General features: G+C 37.8%; 1 protein-coding gene across 2 annotated transcripts in view; it reads left to right on the top strand.

The window, feature by feature from the left end:
- pcdh15 (protocadherin-related 15) overlaps positions 1–17146 on the top strand; it is a 709890-nt gene that overhangs the window by 279324 nt on the left and 413420 nt on the right. For both annotated transcript variants that reach the window (XM_031905917.1, XM_031905916.1), the window contains exon 6: positions 2275–2430. In XM_031905917.1, coding sequence (XP_031761777.1) covers positions 2275–2430 — 156 coding nt within the window. The remainder of the gene's footprint in view (positions 1–2274; positions 2431–17146) is intronic.

Below are 17146 nucleotides of genomic sequence, written 5' to 3'. Positions count from 1 at the left end.
ATATTTACTGATATATATATTCCAGTTTGGGGAGATTCCTTAATAAGTCACTTAAAATAATATAAACTGTCTGTTGGGTAAGTATTCATTCTGGGGGTATAGTTTTTCTTTAAGTCAGATGCATCCTGGTCAGTGTTTTGTGTATTTAAACCATTGCAACTATATTTCTATGAATGCCTACAAGTTCCCCAAGTTAAAACTACTTTTGATTGTTATTTCCATTAAAGCAATTTAGCATTGTTTGGGTGTTTTTTCTCCTCAGAGGATTTAGCATACGACTGCAAGGTTACATTGTACTTAAATCAAAGCTGAAGTATATAAAAAAAAAAACTTCAAAATTGCTACTTTTTTCGCAATACAATACGTTTCTGGCAGTTGAAAATGTAATGAGTATGTTAAACTAGCCTTGCGCTATGTTCTCTCTGCCCATTGTTTTCCATTGAGTAAAACCTGCTAAACGTTGGCGCCCAATCTGTTATTTTCCCCCCCACGTGACCGTTCCTCAGCCGTTAATTGAAGCCAACATTGTCTAGCGCTATTGATGACTTAACCCCTATGATTACACTGCAGGGTAAGCACTATTTTAGCTTCCTTGGCAAAATGAGGAGCTTCCACATTTGAAAAGAAAATTGATTTAACACAAGTAAAAGGGATTTCTTCTTTTGGAGCCAAAAAGAAATGACATTGCATAAAAGGATGAGTGAAAAGGGCTTGCAGATAGTGATGAGCGGATTTTCTTTGCCAGGCATGGATTCGCAGTGAATTTTCGCATTTCGCCATTGGCGAATTGTTTCGGGAAAATTTGGCGAGGAAAAATTAGTTGCTCGGCAAAAAAGCCATTGTCACATCAAAATCGGCGCAGTCATGTAAAAAAAACCGCAGGTGATAATGCAGATTTTTCGCCATTTTGCAAATTTTCTTGTTGTTTTTTTTTACTTGTAGAGAATGATGAGCAAATTTTTGTGGCAGGCATGGATTCACAGCGAATTTCCACATTTCGGCATTGGCTAATTGTTTCGCGAAACTTCCGTGAAAATTTGCCCCCATAAAAAAAAAAAAATTAGTCCCGCGTCAAATTGGGCGTGGTCGCATCAGAAAAGGGCGCGGTCACATCAAATTGGGCACGGTTGCATAAAAAGGGCACAGTCATGTTAAATTGGCCGCGGTCGTGTAAAAAAAAAGCGTGGGTCACAAAATACCCCTGCGGCCGACCAAAACAGGTGCAGGCAACAAAATAAGATGCGGGCAACAAAAAAGACGCGGACGACAAATGTGTTTCGCAAATCTTCTTGCCATTTCGCAAATTTTATGGCGAAGCAAAACGGGACAGATTCGCTCATCACTACTTGTAGATTAAAAAAAGTAATGGCAGTTATTCTACTAATAAAAATCCATATCATCTATATATGTTTATCAGTTGGCAATGGTTTATATTATTGTTCTCACCTTTTCCCAAACACACAAGTGAACAATTCCCTTTTAGTACACAAACACATAGGGCAAGCTACACAAGAGATTTCTTCAACCAATTAATTTTATTCTTAATTGCAGCTATTCAATGCATTGTCTAATTGACCATTTGATTGTAGGACTATGCAGAAATAAAGGACCCAAATTTATTGAATATTGTGACTGTTTAGTTGTGATAAAAAAAAGAGCAAACTTAACCCAAAAAAGGCATGGATTTGCTGTGAATTTTCACATTTTGCAGCTGGTGGAAATGGGCCTCAAAAATTGATGTGCATTAAAAAAAACTTGTTGCACGCTTCATTTTTGCCCCTTCGCAATTTTTTGGGCATTTCGTGAATCTTTCAAAAGTGTCAAATTTTTTTGGCAAAGCGAAATGGTACAAATTCATTCAACACTAACTTTCTCATCATCATTTTGGCACCTAGCATTCCTTATGTAGTAATTAGCGAATCTGTCCCATTTCGGTGAAAAATTTGTGAATCTTTTGAAAGATTCGTGAAACGGCGGAAAATTCATGAAACGGCGAAAACTAAAAAAAAGAATTTGTCGGGTGTGTCAAAAAAATTGTTGCACGTGACACAAGCAACATTTTCTTTCCGTGGGTGACAATTTTTGGTCGTGCTGCAAAGTTTTTTGCTCCACCAATGGTAATATGTGCAAATTCGCCAATAATCCATGCCTGGCAAAAAAATTTGCCCCTTCACTTCTTTTATTTATATGTTTTGTGCTATAATTCATGGATATGGTATTCATCGAAACCAACTGCAAAAAGGAAATGAACTAAAGCAAATGTTTTCTTTACAGCCACCATCATCCATCCAGTCTATCGTTGTCCTTGTACAGTGTGTGAATAAAAAAGTTGGCAGCATCATTAACCACGAAGTAAGAATAGTAGTGAGGGACAAAAATGACAACTCACCGAAGTTCCAAATGCAGAATTACAGAGCAGTTGTAAATGAGGTAAGACGACCACTTTTTATTTGTGTCTCTGTTGTATCACATGACATATTCTTATAAGTGATAAATGTTGCATTCAAAGGAACAGTTCAGTGTACAAAATGAAACTGGGTAAAATAGACAGACTGCGCAAAATAAAAAATATTTGCAATATAGTTAGTTAGGCAAAAATTTAATTTATAAAGGCTGGAGTGAGCAGATGTGTAACATAATAGCCAGAACACTACTTCCTGCTTTCAGCTCTCTAACCTCTTAGTTAGTCAGTGACTTTAGGGGGTCCACATGGAGCATAACTGATTCAAAAGCAAACTAACTGAACAGTTATGGCCCCCCTTAAGTCACTGATTGGTTACTGACTGCGATCAGCTTAGAGAGCTGTAAAGGAGGAAGTAGTGTTCTGGCTATTATGTTAGACATCTGCCCACTCCAACCTTTATAGACTTTTTTTTTTGCCTAACTAACTACTGTATATTGAAAACAATTTTTATTTTGCGCAGTCTGTCTATTTTACCCAGTTTCATTTGTACACTGAATTGTTCCTTTTAATTGTTATGTTTTTCTGCTTCTGAGGACAAAATGATCATATTGATGATACCTTTAGACTGGTCGATCTAATCCACTAGAATATAAATCCTGTCGGTATAACTGGTATATAAATGGTGTTGTTTGTTTTTCTGTAAAGAGACACACTTGTGTATTACTAGTGGTATAAGGATAATATTAAAAAATATTGTATAGTTATTGCCCTCTTTCAATATGCATGCGTATCTCCTCTGTGCTTTCTGTCAGTAAATAGAAAGCCTTTGTAGAAACCTTCATGGAAAACAGAAGGAAAAGAATTCTTATTTTGAAGACTCTGACATGTCTTGGAAAGTTTTTCTTTACTAAGTAAAGCCCATTTATTATTTATCATTTTGGTTCCGTAGATATTTAGTCAGTTAGCCGTGCCTTAAAACTATAAAGTCAGCAATTACTCAAAAGAAAAATATCTGGATTTTGAGTGGAGACAAATATCAGCAGATTTTAGAGAGCAACGATTTTCCTTGTGGGTATGTATTTTATCTCCGTATTTGAGAAGTGAATGATGACACTTGAAAACACTCCAGCAGCACTTGTGCTTGTGGTTTAGAAACGCTGGGAATATCTGAGACAATATTTAATGTATCACTTAGAAATCCCCCCTCCCTCCCAAAAAATAAATGAATATATTACAAGTCTTCTATCATCGCCATATTAACCACTATTTTTTCATTTATTTATTTTTTTAAATCCTGTCAACATTTTTACATTCTCTTTAATAATTCTGTGTAGTTTATTTAAAAAGAAACCCTGGGTTTTAAAGAAAGGAACTATCTGAAAAGATCTGAGGGTTTTATTGATCTGAATTTACCCTTTCATATATCTTGATATAAGGCCTTTCCGTAGTGAACGATGCTAAAAAAACAAACAAAAATCATTAAACAAAATGTAAATTAAATTTCTCTTAGGGCCATGGCAGACAGGGAGATTAGTCGCCGCGCAACAAATCTCCCTTGTCGCAACTAATCTCCCCGAAATGCCATCCCAACGGCGAGAATTAGTGATGATTTTTTCGCCAGGCATGGATTTGCAGCGAAATTTCCTCATTTTGCCGTTGGCAAATTGTTTCACGAAACTTCCGTGAAAATTTGGCACGGAAAAATTCATCGCACAGAATTTTTTTGTTGTGTGTCAAATTGGTTGCGGCAAAAAAGGCAGTGGTCGCAGCAAAAAAAGCGCGGGCGACAAAAAAATTAGACGCGGGCGACAAAAATAGATGCAGACGACAAAAAAAGATGCGGGCAATTTTGCAAATTTTCTTGCAGTTTCGCAAATTTCACGCCAAAGCGAAACGGGACAGATTCGCTCATTACTAGCGAGAATGTAAATCGGCGTTGGGATGGCACACACAGCGCCGAAATTGCAGAAGTTTCCTCTCAAGGCAACTTTCGGCAAATCGCTGCACCGTGTGTGCCATCCCACCGGCGATATACATTCTAGCCGGTGGGATGGCATTTCGGGGAGATTAGTCACCTGCAACAAGGGAGATTTGTCACTGGTGATTAATCTCCCCATCTGTCAGGGCCCTTAAGCTTTTATAAAGATGCCACATGATATCTCAAGCTTTTTTAAATTTGACGCGACCGCAAATTTTTTTTGACAATTCCACAGCGAAACAATTAGCCAATGGCAAAATGGCGGAAATTCACTGTGAATCTATGCCTGCCGAAAAAATTCTAAAGTTCATCACTACAACTTTCTATTTCACTCTCAAAATATATCCTTTGCGCTGCACCGAGGGAAAAATTATAGTTTCGCGACATTGAATGTCTTTCTTCTTAATTGTTTCTTTTTTTTTTTCTTCCCCAAAACAATTATAAAAGATTATTTAAAAAGAATGTGTGAATGGAAATAAGTTAATTAGTTCTTCTATTATTCACTTCTAAAACGGTCTTTGTTGCCTTTTTAAAGCAGCGAGATATCAGAGAAAATCAAAACATAGATGGAAAGATAAGCTGGCAGGAAATCGTGCTGTATTGTAATTATTATTTGGAAACTAGGTCATGCAGATTTGAATCCGTTCAAAAATAGACGCGGGCGACAAAAAAATCACGCAACAAATGCGTCCCGTTAATTTTTTTGCAAATTTTCTTGCCGTTTCGCAAATTTTATGCCAAAGCGATACGGGACAGATTCGCTCATTACTAGCGAGAATGTAAATCGGGGATGGCACACATGGTGCTGAATTTGCAGAAATTTCCTCTCAAGGCAACTTTCGGCAAATCGCTGCGCCTAGTGTGCCATCCCACTGGCGATTTACATTCTAGTCAGTGGGATGGCATTTTGGGGAGATTAGTCGCCCGCGACAAGGGAGATTTGTCGCTGGTGATTAATCTCCCCATCTGTCACGGCCCTTAAGCTTTTATAAAGATGCCAAATGATATCTCAAGCTTTTTGAAATTTGACAATTTCACGGCGAAACAATTAGCCAATGGTAAAATGGCGGAAATTCGCTGTGAATCCATGTCTGCCGAAAAAATTCGAAAGTTCATCACTACAACTTTCTATTTCACTCTCAAAATATATCCTTTGCGCTGCACCGAGGGAAAAATTATAGTTTCGCGACATTGAATGTCTTTCTTCTTAATTGTTTCTTTTTTTTTTTCTTCCCCAAAACAATTATAAAAGATTATTTAAGAAGAATGTGTGAATGGAAATAAGTTAATTAGTTCTTCTATTATTCACTTCTAAAACGGTCTTTGTTGCCTTTTTAAAGCAGCGAGATATCAGAGGAAATCAAAACATAAATGGAAAGATAAGCTGGAAGGAAACAATATATTTTGTTACAGAAATCGCAGGAAATCGTGCTGTATTGTAATTATTATTTGGAAAGCAGGTCATGCAGATTTGAATCCGTTCAATGTGTGGATTTAAGATAGGTTATCTGCATTTTTTCAAAGCATATAGAAGACATCTTTATAATCTACATCCCAAGAGCCAAGGGCAGTCACCCAGATTTTTTTCCGAATTACCAAACTGAAATATGAATAACATATGAGTTTATCAAGGTCGTTCATATAATTTATCCAGCTCTGAAAAATACTGTATAATGATATTATTCATAACAGGTAGGGGAAATGAACACAAGAAGAGAAAAAAAGACAATCCCGTTTCGGATTAATCTAAAATGACTCCATCATCACTTTTAACTTATGAAATATAAATGTTTGGCTGAATTACTGTGATATTTGACCATGGCACTCAACCAAAGGTTAACGTGGGAATATTTTCAATTATAGTTATGGACATTTTTTTTTTTTTTAAATAAATGTATGATGTTATATATATACTGTATATGCAAAAATAAGAGGCAAATTGAGCACCTACATTGGAATCTGAATGAAATGGATACATATGTATATGAACAATAACCCTGGGGATAATACATTCTCCCATGAATCTAGAATGAGACACAAAATTGTTGAGGGTCAATTACTGTAGTTTGATCCCTGATGCAAATGCAAGAGCACTTATGGTCTGGCTGAGCGCTGCCTATGATTAAGTGCCCATGCGCACGAAACGCGTCAGGCCTAGTGTTTTTAAAGGGAATGAATGGTCGTTCGGTGTGCTGACTAAAGCCGCATTCATTTTGGCTGAGCGCTACACCTAGCACCATATTAGATCTGGCACTAGGTCAGCCATGTCCTTACCTCCTGCCCAAGGCAAAGGTGATAAATACAGGGTTTCGCTGCGGCCTGCACCCATCGGTGCATCATAACTTTAAAAAAGAAAAAACAAAAAGGTCAAAAACCTAATTAGAAAGTGGCAACTAAGCGTATAAAATAATAAATACAAAATAACAATACCTAAATAATGTAACGGCACCTGTATATGCACAGCCAAAGCGCAATGTAGAAAAGTAAAATCTCACCAAAGTCGATGAATGGTCTGGGTGCTTAAAGCCCCGAACCTGTAGCCTAAAGGAGCGAATACAATTCAAATGAAATGCAGCTTCAATCAGAACCAGACAGCCATGGAGTATCTGACACTTCAGCCGTTATTCATTTCCTTTAAAAACAACACGCCTAACGCGTTTCATGCGCATGGGCACTTAGTCATAGTCATACAATAATAAATAAGCACTTATGAGTGAGGAGAAGGTCTGTAAGAAAATGTAAGGCAAAAATACAATATGTTTTTACGTATTTTAGGCCAGATTCCATTGGGTGAAAATTACTTTCCTTCTAATTCAATTCCAAATGTCCCCATAGGCGTCTATTGAGTTTTTATGAGAAGAACCATCTGAATCTGTCTAGTACAGGTATGGGATCCCTTATCCGGAAACCTGTTATCCAGAAAGTTCCAAATTACGGAAAGGCCATCTCCCATAGACTGCATTATAAGCAAATAATTCTAATTTTTAAAAATTATTTCCCTTTTCTCTGTAATAATAAAACAGTACCTGTACTTGATCCCAACTAAGATATAATTACCCCTTATTGGGGGCAAAACAGCGCTATTGGGTTTATTTAATGGTTAAATGATTCCCTTTTCTCTGTAATAATAAAACAGTACCTGTACTTGATCCCAACTAAGATATAATTACCCCTTATTGGGGGCAGAACAGCCCTATTGGGTTTATTTCATGGTTAAATGATTCCCTTTTCTCTGTAATAATAAAACAATACCTGTACTTGATCCCAACTAAGATATAATTACCCCTTATTGGGGCAGAACAGCCCTATTGGGTTTATTTAATGGTTAAATGATTCCCTTTTCTCTGTAATAATAAAACAGTACCTGTACTTGATCCCAACTAAGATATAATTACCCCTTATTGGGGGCAGAACAGCCCTATTGGGTTTATTTAATGGTTAAATGATTCCCTTTTCTCTGTAATAATAAAACAGTACCTGTACTTGATCCCAACTAAGATATAATTACCCCTTATTGGGGGCAGAACAGCCCTATTGGGTTTATTTAATGGTTAAATGATTCCCTTTTCTCTGTAATAATAAAATAGTACCTGTACTTGATCCCAACTAAGATATAATTACCCCTTATTGGAGGAAAACAGGCCTATTGGGTTTATTCAATATTTAAATTATTTTTAACAGACTTAAGTTATGGAGATCCAAATTACAGAAAGATCCCTTATCTGGAAAACCCCAGGTCCCGAACATTCAGGATAACAAGTACCATACCTAAATACTTAAATCTAAAGCAACCGGACTTGCTAAGTAATGATTAAAGAGGTTTCACTACTCATCAACTGACCGGTATGGGAAGTCCTCAGCATATATACTCTTCCACTAATCCAATCACAGTTTGAAGCTCTTCAGAGAGGTGACACCTGAAACTCACAGAGGTGAGAATGCTGCAGAGTTACTGTAATAGGATTACCAAGGTATCATGCAACCCATAGAGAAGGTGTTACTTGAGAAAGTAACACCTTCAATGATTACTTAACAAGTCCAGTTGCTTTAGATTTACTTATACTAGATACAGGTATACCATGACCTGGATGAATGAAAATCTTCATAGTCATTTCAATCTGCCCCTTAGTCTTGTGTTTCTTTATTACAGAGGTGTGACTGCGGTGGGGTTACTGTAATTGGATTACCTGTCTCTATGAGTTGCATGACACCGTGGTAATCCTATCAGAGTAACCTCATAGCAGTCACACCTCTGTGAGTTTCAGTTGTCACCTCTATGGAGAGTTACAATGCACTCTTCAGAAAGATGACAACTTGGGTGTTAGGTGATCGCAAAAATATAGCGCATAAAGATAGCTGGAATAAATTGTATCCTATGCCGAGACATTACAAAAATAGATGAATCTTTGCTCTGTGTATGGTCTAGAACTGTGATCCCAAACCAACATGTCTTGGATGTTGTTCCCAGTGGCCTAAAAGAAGGTGCTTATTTTTTGGATTTCTGGCTTAGAGACAAGTTTTGCCAAACCGAACCTCTTGTAGGCTGCCAATCCACATAGGAATGTTTCTTTATTTAGAAAAAATAAATTGAACATAAAGATAACAAACATCACATCACATAATTAACATAACATAATAGTTCAGATAAGGCTGTCCATTAAAAAGTAATAAACCTTCACCAAAACCCACCCATTCCCTCCCAACAGAAGAAAGCCATTGTTTCAAAGTCCATTCCTCTGTCCATGATGGCTTACATTCCTACCCCCTCCCAAAACAAACACACTTGATCCAAGTCCATCCTCTTGGTTTAGCACACAACCACTCCCCCACCCAAACTCCTAACCCTGTCCCCCACCAAAACGAAGAAAGCCATCTTTCAAAGTCCATTCCTCTGTCCATGATGGCTTACATTCCTACCCCCTCCCAAAACAAACACACTTGATCCAAGTCCATCTGCTTGGTTTAGCACACAACCACTCCCCCACCCAAACTCCTAACCCTGTCCCCCACCCAAAAAAGTGCCTAAGAGCCCCAGTAGCAATAAAACTAAACCAAAAGAAGGCATCTGCCAAGTCATCTGGTGGGTCACCTGCTTCAGCAGTAATTGAGAAGAAAGATCTTGTTGCTCTCTCCATCTGAAGTGGTGGTCAGCCTTTTCTCCTGGATAAATATAATGTCGGCCAAGGATTGACTGAGAGACTGGAAGGCTTGAAACATTGCCCTGGATTGGATTTCTGGCTTAGAGACAAGTTTTGCCAAACAGAACCTCTTGTAGGCTGCCAGTCCACATATGGGGCTACCAAATAGCCAATAACATCCCTTATTTTGTACCCCCTGGTACATCTTTCATACTTGTGTTGCTTCCCAACTCTTTTTATATTTGGATGTGGCTCACATGTAAAAAAAAAGGTTGGGGGTACCTGCTCTAGAACATCTTTGTGACAATATATTCTGAGCTGAAGTTTGAATGGAATAAAAAAAGCTAATACACACAATACAATTAATCTTTAATATTTACTTCATCAACTTCAAACTGTGTTTAGTCAATGTTTAGTGAAATACCATACAGCCTCTCAACTGTGCACTGATACTAATACATTACATGGAGAAATTATCCCACCTAATTCTCCTAATTGGATACCTTTGATTAGGTAATTTATTATCCTTAATACACTAGCTTGGTTCTAATAGCTTGCGTAATATAATGTAGCACAGGTGGGCAGACACCATCAGTCAGAGATATTTCATTTTACTCCATAAAACTAGAGTGGAAAGGAAACTATTGTAATTAATTCATTAAGGAACTGTTGTTTATATTATACAATTATGGGATCTTGTTTTTCTTTCTAATAATAAGACTGTACCGTTGATGATAACTACTCCAGCATAAATTCATACTGGCAGCTAAACAATCCTACAGCTTCAGTTGTGTAAACATTTTAGTAGACTTAAGCTTAAGGCTTACATATACAGGTATGGGACCTTTTATGCAGAATGCTGGGGGACCTGGGGTTTTCTGGATAAGGGGTCTTTCTGTAATTCGGATCTCCTACCTTAAGTCTACTTAAAAAAATGATTTACACAGTAATTAAACCCAATAGGATTGGTTTGGCTCCAATAAGGATTAATTATATTTTAGTTGGGATCAAGTACAGGTACTGTTTTATTATTACAGAGAAAAGGGAATCATTTAACCATGAAATAAACCCAATAGGGCTGTTCTGCCCCCAATAAGGGGTAATTATATCTTAGTTGGGATCAAGTACAGGTACTGTTTTATTATTACAGAGAAAAGGGAATCATTTAACCATGAAATAAACCCAATAGGGCTGTTCTGCCCCCAATAAGGGGTAATTATATCTTAGTTGGGATCAAGTACAGGTACTGTTTTATTATTACAGAGAAAAGGGAATCATTTAACCATTAAATAAACCCAATAGGACGGTTCTGCCCCCAATAAGGGGTAATTATATCTTAGTTGGGATCAAGTACAGGTACTGTTTTATTATTACAGAGAAAACGGAATCATTTAACCATTAAATAAACCCAATAGGGCTGTTCTGCCCCCAATAAGGGATAATTATATCTTAGTTGGGATCAAGTACAGTTACTGTTTTATTATTACAGAGAAAACTGAATCATTTAACCATGAAATAAACCCAATAGGGCTGTTCTGCCCCCAATAAGGGATAATTATATCTTAGTTGGGATCAAGTACAGGTACTGTTTTATTATTACAGAGAAAAGGGAATCATTTAACCATTAAATAAACCCAATAGGGCTGTTCTGCCCCCAATAAGGGGTAATTATATCTTAGTTGGGATCAAGTACAGGTACAGTTTTATTATTACAGAGAAAAGGGAATCATTTAACCATTAAATAAACCCAATAGGGCTGTTCTGCCTCCAATAAGGGGTAATTATATCTTAGTTGGGATCAAGTACAGGTACAGTTTTATTATTACAGAGAAAAGGGAATCAATTAACCATGAAATAAACCCAATAGGACTGTTTTGCCCCCAATAAGGGGTAATTATATCTTAGTTGGGATCAAGTACAGGTACTGTTTTATTATTACAGAGAAAAGGGAATCATTTAACCATGAAATAAACCCAATAGGGCTGTTCTGCCCCCAATAAGGGGTAATTATACCTTAGTTGGGATCAAGTACAGGCACTGTTTTATTATTACAGAGAAAAGGGAATCATTTAACCATGAAATAAACCCAATAGGGCTGTTCTGCCCCCAATAAGGGGTAATTATATCTTAGTTGGGATCAAGTACAAGGTACAGTTTTATTATTACAGAGATAAAGGAAATCATGTTTAAAAATTTGAATTATTTGCTTATCATGGAGTCTATGGGAGATGGCCTTTCCGTAATTCAGAACTTTCTGAATAATGGGATCCGATACCTATACTAGAAAACCCCACATTCAAGTAATTCAGATAACTGATCCCATACAATTATTGGCAATTCAATGGGCCCAGATAAGACTGCGTGTATCCAATTTCTTTAAACTCATGTGATTTTTTAAATGGAATCAACTCGATCCTTGATAGCTTGGCCCCATTCAGATCTTCTGCACCCCAATTTTATAACATCATGTAATATTATGAATGATATCAAGAAAGTCCTTGTAAGTTGGGACATGATTTCTAGTGTTTTGTAACTGTTTTTAAGACCGTTTTGCCAGTTGTGTATACTGTATAGATCAAACAGCTTTTCTTTGGTTCTCTGGGGAAAAAAAGCTGAAATTGCTCTAGAAAAAAAAAGTTTACAAACAACATGGAAAGAGGAGATTGGTCCAGCAACCCATGTATTACCCAGCATGAAATGTTAGAAGGATCCTGCCGAGCAGAATATTGCTATGAGTTCATAAACCATGAGCGGAAACCATGTACAGGACAAAACTGGTTATAAGGAGACTAAAGGGAATTTCCAATGCATAGTCAACTATAAGCCAGCCATGCAATGATTAAGCACAATCACTCTAAATACACCAGGGGGTACAAAATACTAAAACAGCCCCTGTTAATTGCCCTTGCAAAAGATGATTTATTTTTGTACAGGTATGGGACCTGCTATCCAGAATGCTTGGGACCTGGGGTTTTCCGGATAAGGGATCTTTCCATAATTTGGATCTCCATAACTTAAGTCTGCTAAAAATCATTTAAATATTGAATAAACCCAATAGGCTTGTTTTGCCTCCAATGAGGATTGATTATATCTTAGTTGGGATCAACTACAGAGAAAGGGAATCCTTTAACCATTAAATAAACCCAATAGGACTGTTCTGCCCCAATAAGGGGTAATTATATCTTAGTTGGGGCCAAGTACAGGTACTGTTTTATTATTACAGAGAAAAGGGAATCATTTAACCATGAAATAAACCCAATAGGACTGTTCTGCCCCCAATAAGGGGTAATTAAATCTTAGTTGGGATCAAATACAAAGAAAAACAGTACCTGTTTTATTATTACAGAGAAAAAATTTGAATTATTTGCTTATATGGGGTCTTTGGGAGATGGCCTTTCTGTAATTCGGAGCTTTCTGGATAACGGGTTTGCGGATAGGGATCCAATACTTGTAGTTATGGTTTTCAATGGAAGGGCATTTGTGCATCACTAGTACAACTTATTGAATAAAGTCGGAACCCACTGCTGTATGACGCAATACCTTCCCAAGTTCAGCTTTGTACTTCACCTCTATATCGGAAGCCCCCCCCCGCGGTATGTGACCACCCACCATCCCATACTAGCAGCCGCAGGGGGTCTCTCTCTGGCAATCAAAGCGGCTCTTTGGAAGAAACATGCCTCATGAAAGCCTAACAAGCTCTGCATATTTTATGTGGGTGATAAAATCCCTTTAATCACAAGATAAAATAATGCATCTTTGCTTATAAGATACAGTTCTACTATGTTATCATTTGAAATCTAGTTTGTATAGTTGCGCAAATAACGTGCACCATTTCATCAAATTACATGAAGCCTGCTATTAGAACTTGGTGATTTGTGTTTGTGTATGGTAAAACACAATATATAAAGCAACTATGCTTATGTTTTCTTGAATGAGAAACACATTGTGCCAAGGGGAACAATTTCTCAAAATCACAGCTTGCCCCACCCCATAACGCCCAGATGGTCTTCAGTGTAACCTTTTCTTGTTTGTTGCCTAGTTTGGTCTTAGTGGTGCATGCCTTAGGTAGAGTGTTAGCTCTGCTGACAAGGTTGATCACTTTTGTGAAACAACTGTTAGTAAAAGCCAGGGTCGTACTGGGCCACTGGGAAAAAACCCGGTGGGCCCTAGCCATAATGGCCTCTGGCAGGCCTGGCCCGACCCCTGTCGGTTCTCCCCCGCCCGCAGGTCTCCCTCCCCTGATGCGTTTCACTTAAGCGTGATCAGGGGAGGCCATCGGGCAGTGGCTGGGCCCCTGTTGAGGGGGGTTAGGGTGTGGCGTTGGCCCCTGCTGGGGGACACGGCCGGTGGGACCACAATGAGGGGTGGGCCCTTCACCCCCCAGTCCGACCCTGGCAAAAGCTAAAACTAGTAATGAGTGAATGCTGAAAAAATTGCAAAACGTCTGAAAAAATCGCGAAACAGCAAAAAATTCTTGAAATGCGGCTAGTGATGGGCGTGATTTCTTGGCAGGCATGGATGTTCGATGAATTTCCGCGTTTCACCATTGGCGGATTTTTTAGAGAAATGGCCAAAAAAGTTCGGCATGTCAAAAAAAATTGTCGAATGGCGCTTTATCTTTTTTTGTTGTGCACACCATTTTTTTTCACTAAATCAGCTAAAGCGCAACTTTTTTGATGAGTTCGATTTTTTTGACAAATTCGTAAAACAGTGAAAAATTCACAAAAAGCAGCTACGGCACAACTTCTTTTGCCGCACCGCAATTTTTTTCTCGCTTGCCGATTTTTTTGTCGGTGCAAATTTTTTGCGTTAGTTTCGTGAAAAAAATTCGCAAAACAGTTAAAAATTCACAAAATGCAGCTAGTGATGGGCGTAATTTCTTGTCAGGCATGGATGTTCAATGAATTTCCGCGTTTCACCATTGGCGGATTTTTTAGAGAAATGGCCAAAAAAGTTCGGCACGTCAAAAAAATTGTCGAATGACGCTTTATTTTTTTTGTTGTGCACACCATTTTTTTGCCGCGCTCTAAAATTTTTTGGACGCGCAATGTTTTTGCATTTTTTAAAGATTCGCAAATTTTGGGGCGAAACGGGACAGATTTGCTCATCGCTAAATGCGGCTAAAGCGCCACTTTTTTGATGAGTTTTTTGACAAATTCGCGAAAAGGTAAAAAATTCACAAAATGCAGCTACGATACAAAATTTTTTTTACGCGCCGCAATTTTTTTCTCGCTCGCCAAATTTTTGGTTGCCACAAAATTTTGCGCTAGTTTCGTGAAAAAATTCGCAAAACTGTGAAAAATGCAGCTACGACCCGCAACTTTTTTTGATGCACTGCAATTTTTTTCTTGCTTGTTGTCACAAATTTTGCGCTAGTTTTGTATGTATGTATGTATGTATGTATAACTTTATTTATAAAGTGCCACAAGGGTACGCAGCACTGTACAATCTTACAATATGCACAATTACACACAGGGAGGACAAGTGATATAATAAATACAGTAAATAAGTATAAATACACAGGGAGTAAGTGCCATGTGGTATGAGACACAGTAGGAAATAGGGATGTAGCGAACCTCAAAAAAAAAGTTCGCGAACTTACGCCAAAAAGCGCGAATATTCGGGAACTTTGCGAACCCCATAGACTTCAATGGGAAGGCGAACTTTAAAACCTAGAAAAGCCATTTCTGGCCAGAAAACTGATTTCAAAGTTGTTTAAAGGGTGCCACGACCTGGGCAGGGGCATGCAGGAGGGGGATCAAGGGCAAAAATGTCTCTGAAAAATACATTGTTGACACAGCGTTGCGTAAAACAGCAAAGGCAGCTGACAGACCTAGCGGAAATACGCGACGTTTTTTGCTATTTCGCTTTTTGCTATTTCCATGGTGCTATTAGCACCATGGAAACGGGATTTGCTTACACCAGTACTAGGCTGAAAAATGCCATGTGTGGCTTGTGTGGCGTTTTTAGGCCGAGAAAAAACGCAGAGAAAAAACACAGCGGAAAAAAAAACGCGGCAAACCCAAATTGCGAACATACGTGAAAAGTTCGCGAACTTCCGAACTTGCGAACACCCGATGTTCGCGCAAATTAGTTCGCCGGCGAACAGTTCGCTACATCTCTAGTAGGAAGGAGGTCCCTGCCCCGTTGAGCTTACAATCTAAGTGCAAAAATTTATTGAAAACCTTTGCCCAATGACGAAATGCAGAATTTGTCAGCGAATCCAAGCTTGGTAAAAGCATTTTGCTCATCACTAGCCAATAAAACTGTTCAGCAGAGTGAAGGAAGAATTCATGGTTTTATAATAAGTATGTAAGGAAGGTTTTGAAGTAAGAGCTTTAGAAATACACAAGAACAATAGGCTACACTTTAGAGAAGAAAGAAGCATCTGTACATCCAAGGCTAAATTTATTTTAGATATGAAAACATCAGGTAGGTTATTATATATTGTCTTATTGTTGCATTCGCCGAGTGACTAAATGGGCTTCTGCCTTTGTCTCTATTTAAATTATATGGACGGCTTCAGCTTCTGCTGGATAGTAATTTTGTAGTCATAAAATTCATTGTCCGATCTGACTGCATTGTGTCCTAAAATACTGTGCGAGTGGGAGATTTCAAGGACAGTCCAGCAAACAACTAAGGTTAAATGATTTTTTGTTATGTTAGATAAAAATATCACTATTATATTGAAACAGCAAAAAATATGTTTCATGCGAATTCATTGTTGTGCACTTTTTATAATATGTCATTTATTATATTATCTGAAACACACTTAGTGGTTAACATATACAGGTATCGGACCCCTTATCCGGAAACCTGTTATCCAGAAAGCTCCGAATTACGGAAAGCCTGTCTCCCATAGACTCCATTTTAATCAAATAATTCAGAATTTTAAACCTGATTTCCTTTTTCTCTGTAATAATAAAACAGTACCTGTACTTGATCCCAACTAAGATATAATTACCCCTTATTGGGGCAGAACAGCCCTATTGGGTTTATTTCATGGTTAAATGATTCCCTTTTCTCTGTAATAATAAAACAGTACCTGTACTTGATCCCAACTAAGATATAATTACCCCTTATTGGGGGCAGAACAGCCCTATTGGGTTTATTTAATGGTTAAATTATTCCCTTTTCTCTGTAATAATAAAACAGTACCTGTACTTGATCCCAACTAAGATATAATTACCCCTTATTGGGGCAGAACAGCCCTATTGGGTTTATTTAATGGTTAAATTATTCCCTTTTCTCTGTAATAATAAAACAGTACCTGTACTTGATCCCAACTAAGATATAATTACCCCTTATTGGGGGCAGAACAGTCCTATTGGGTTTATTTAATGGTTAAATGATTCCCTTTTCTCTGTAATAATAAAACAGTACCTGTACTTGATCCCAACTAAGATATAAATAATCCTTATTGGATGCAAAACAATCCTATTGGGGTTAATTAATGTTTTATTGATTTTTTAGTAGACTTAAGGTATGGAGATTCAAATTACAGAAAGACCCCTTATCCAGAATACCCTTGGTCCCAAGCATTCTGGATAACGGGTCCTATACCTGTACCGGAATTCCACAATGTCCTTCCCAGTAAAGAATAAGTAAACCTTTATTTTATATCTC

Source organism: Xenopus tropicalis, chromosome 7 (assembly GCF_000004195.4).
Source record: "Xenopus tropicalis strain Nigerian chromosome 7, UCB_Xtro_10.0, whole genome shotgun sequence".
Lineage (NCBI taxonomy): Eukaryota > Metazoa > Chordata > Amphibia > Anura > Pipidae > Xenopus > Xenopus tropicalis.
Note: the sequence above shows the minus strand (reverse complement) of the source record. Positions and strands in the feature narration are given on the sequence as shown.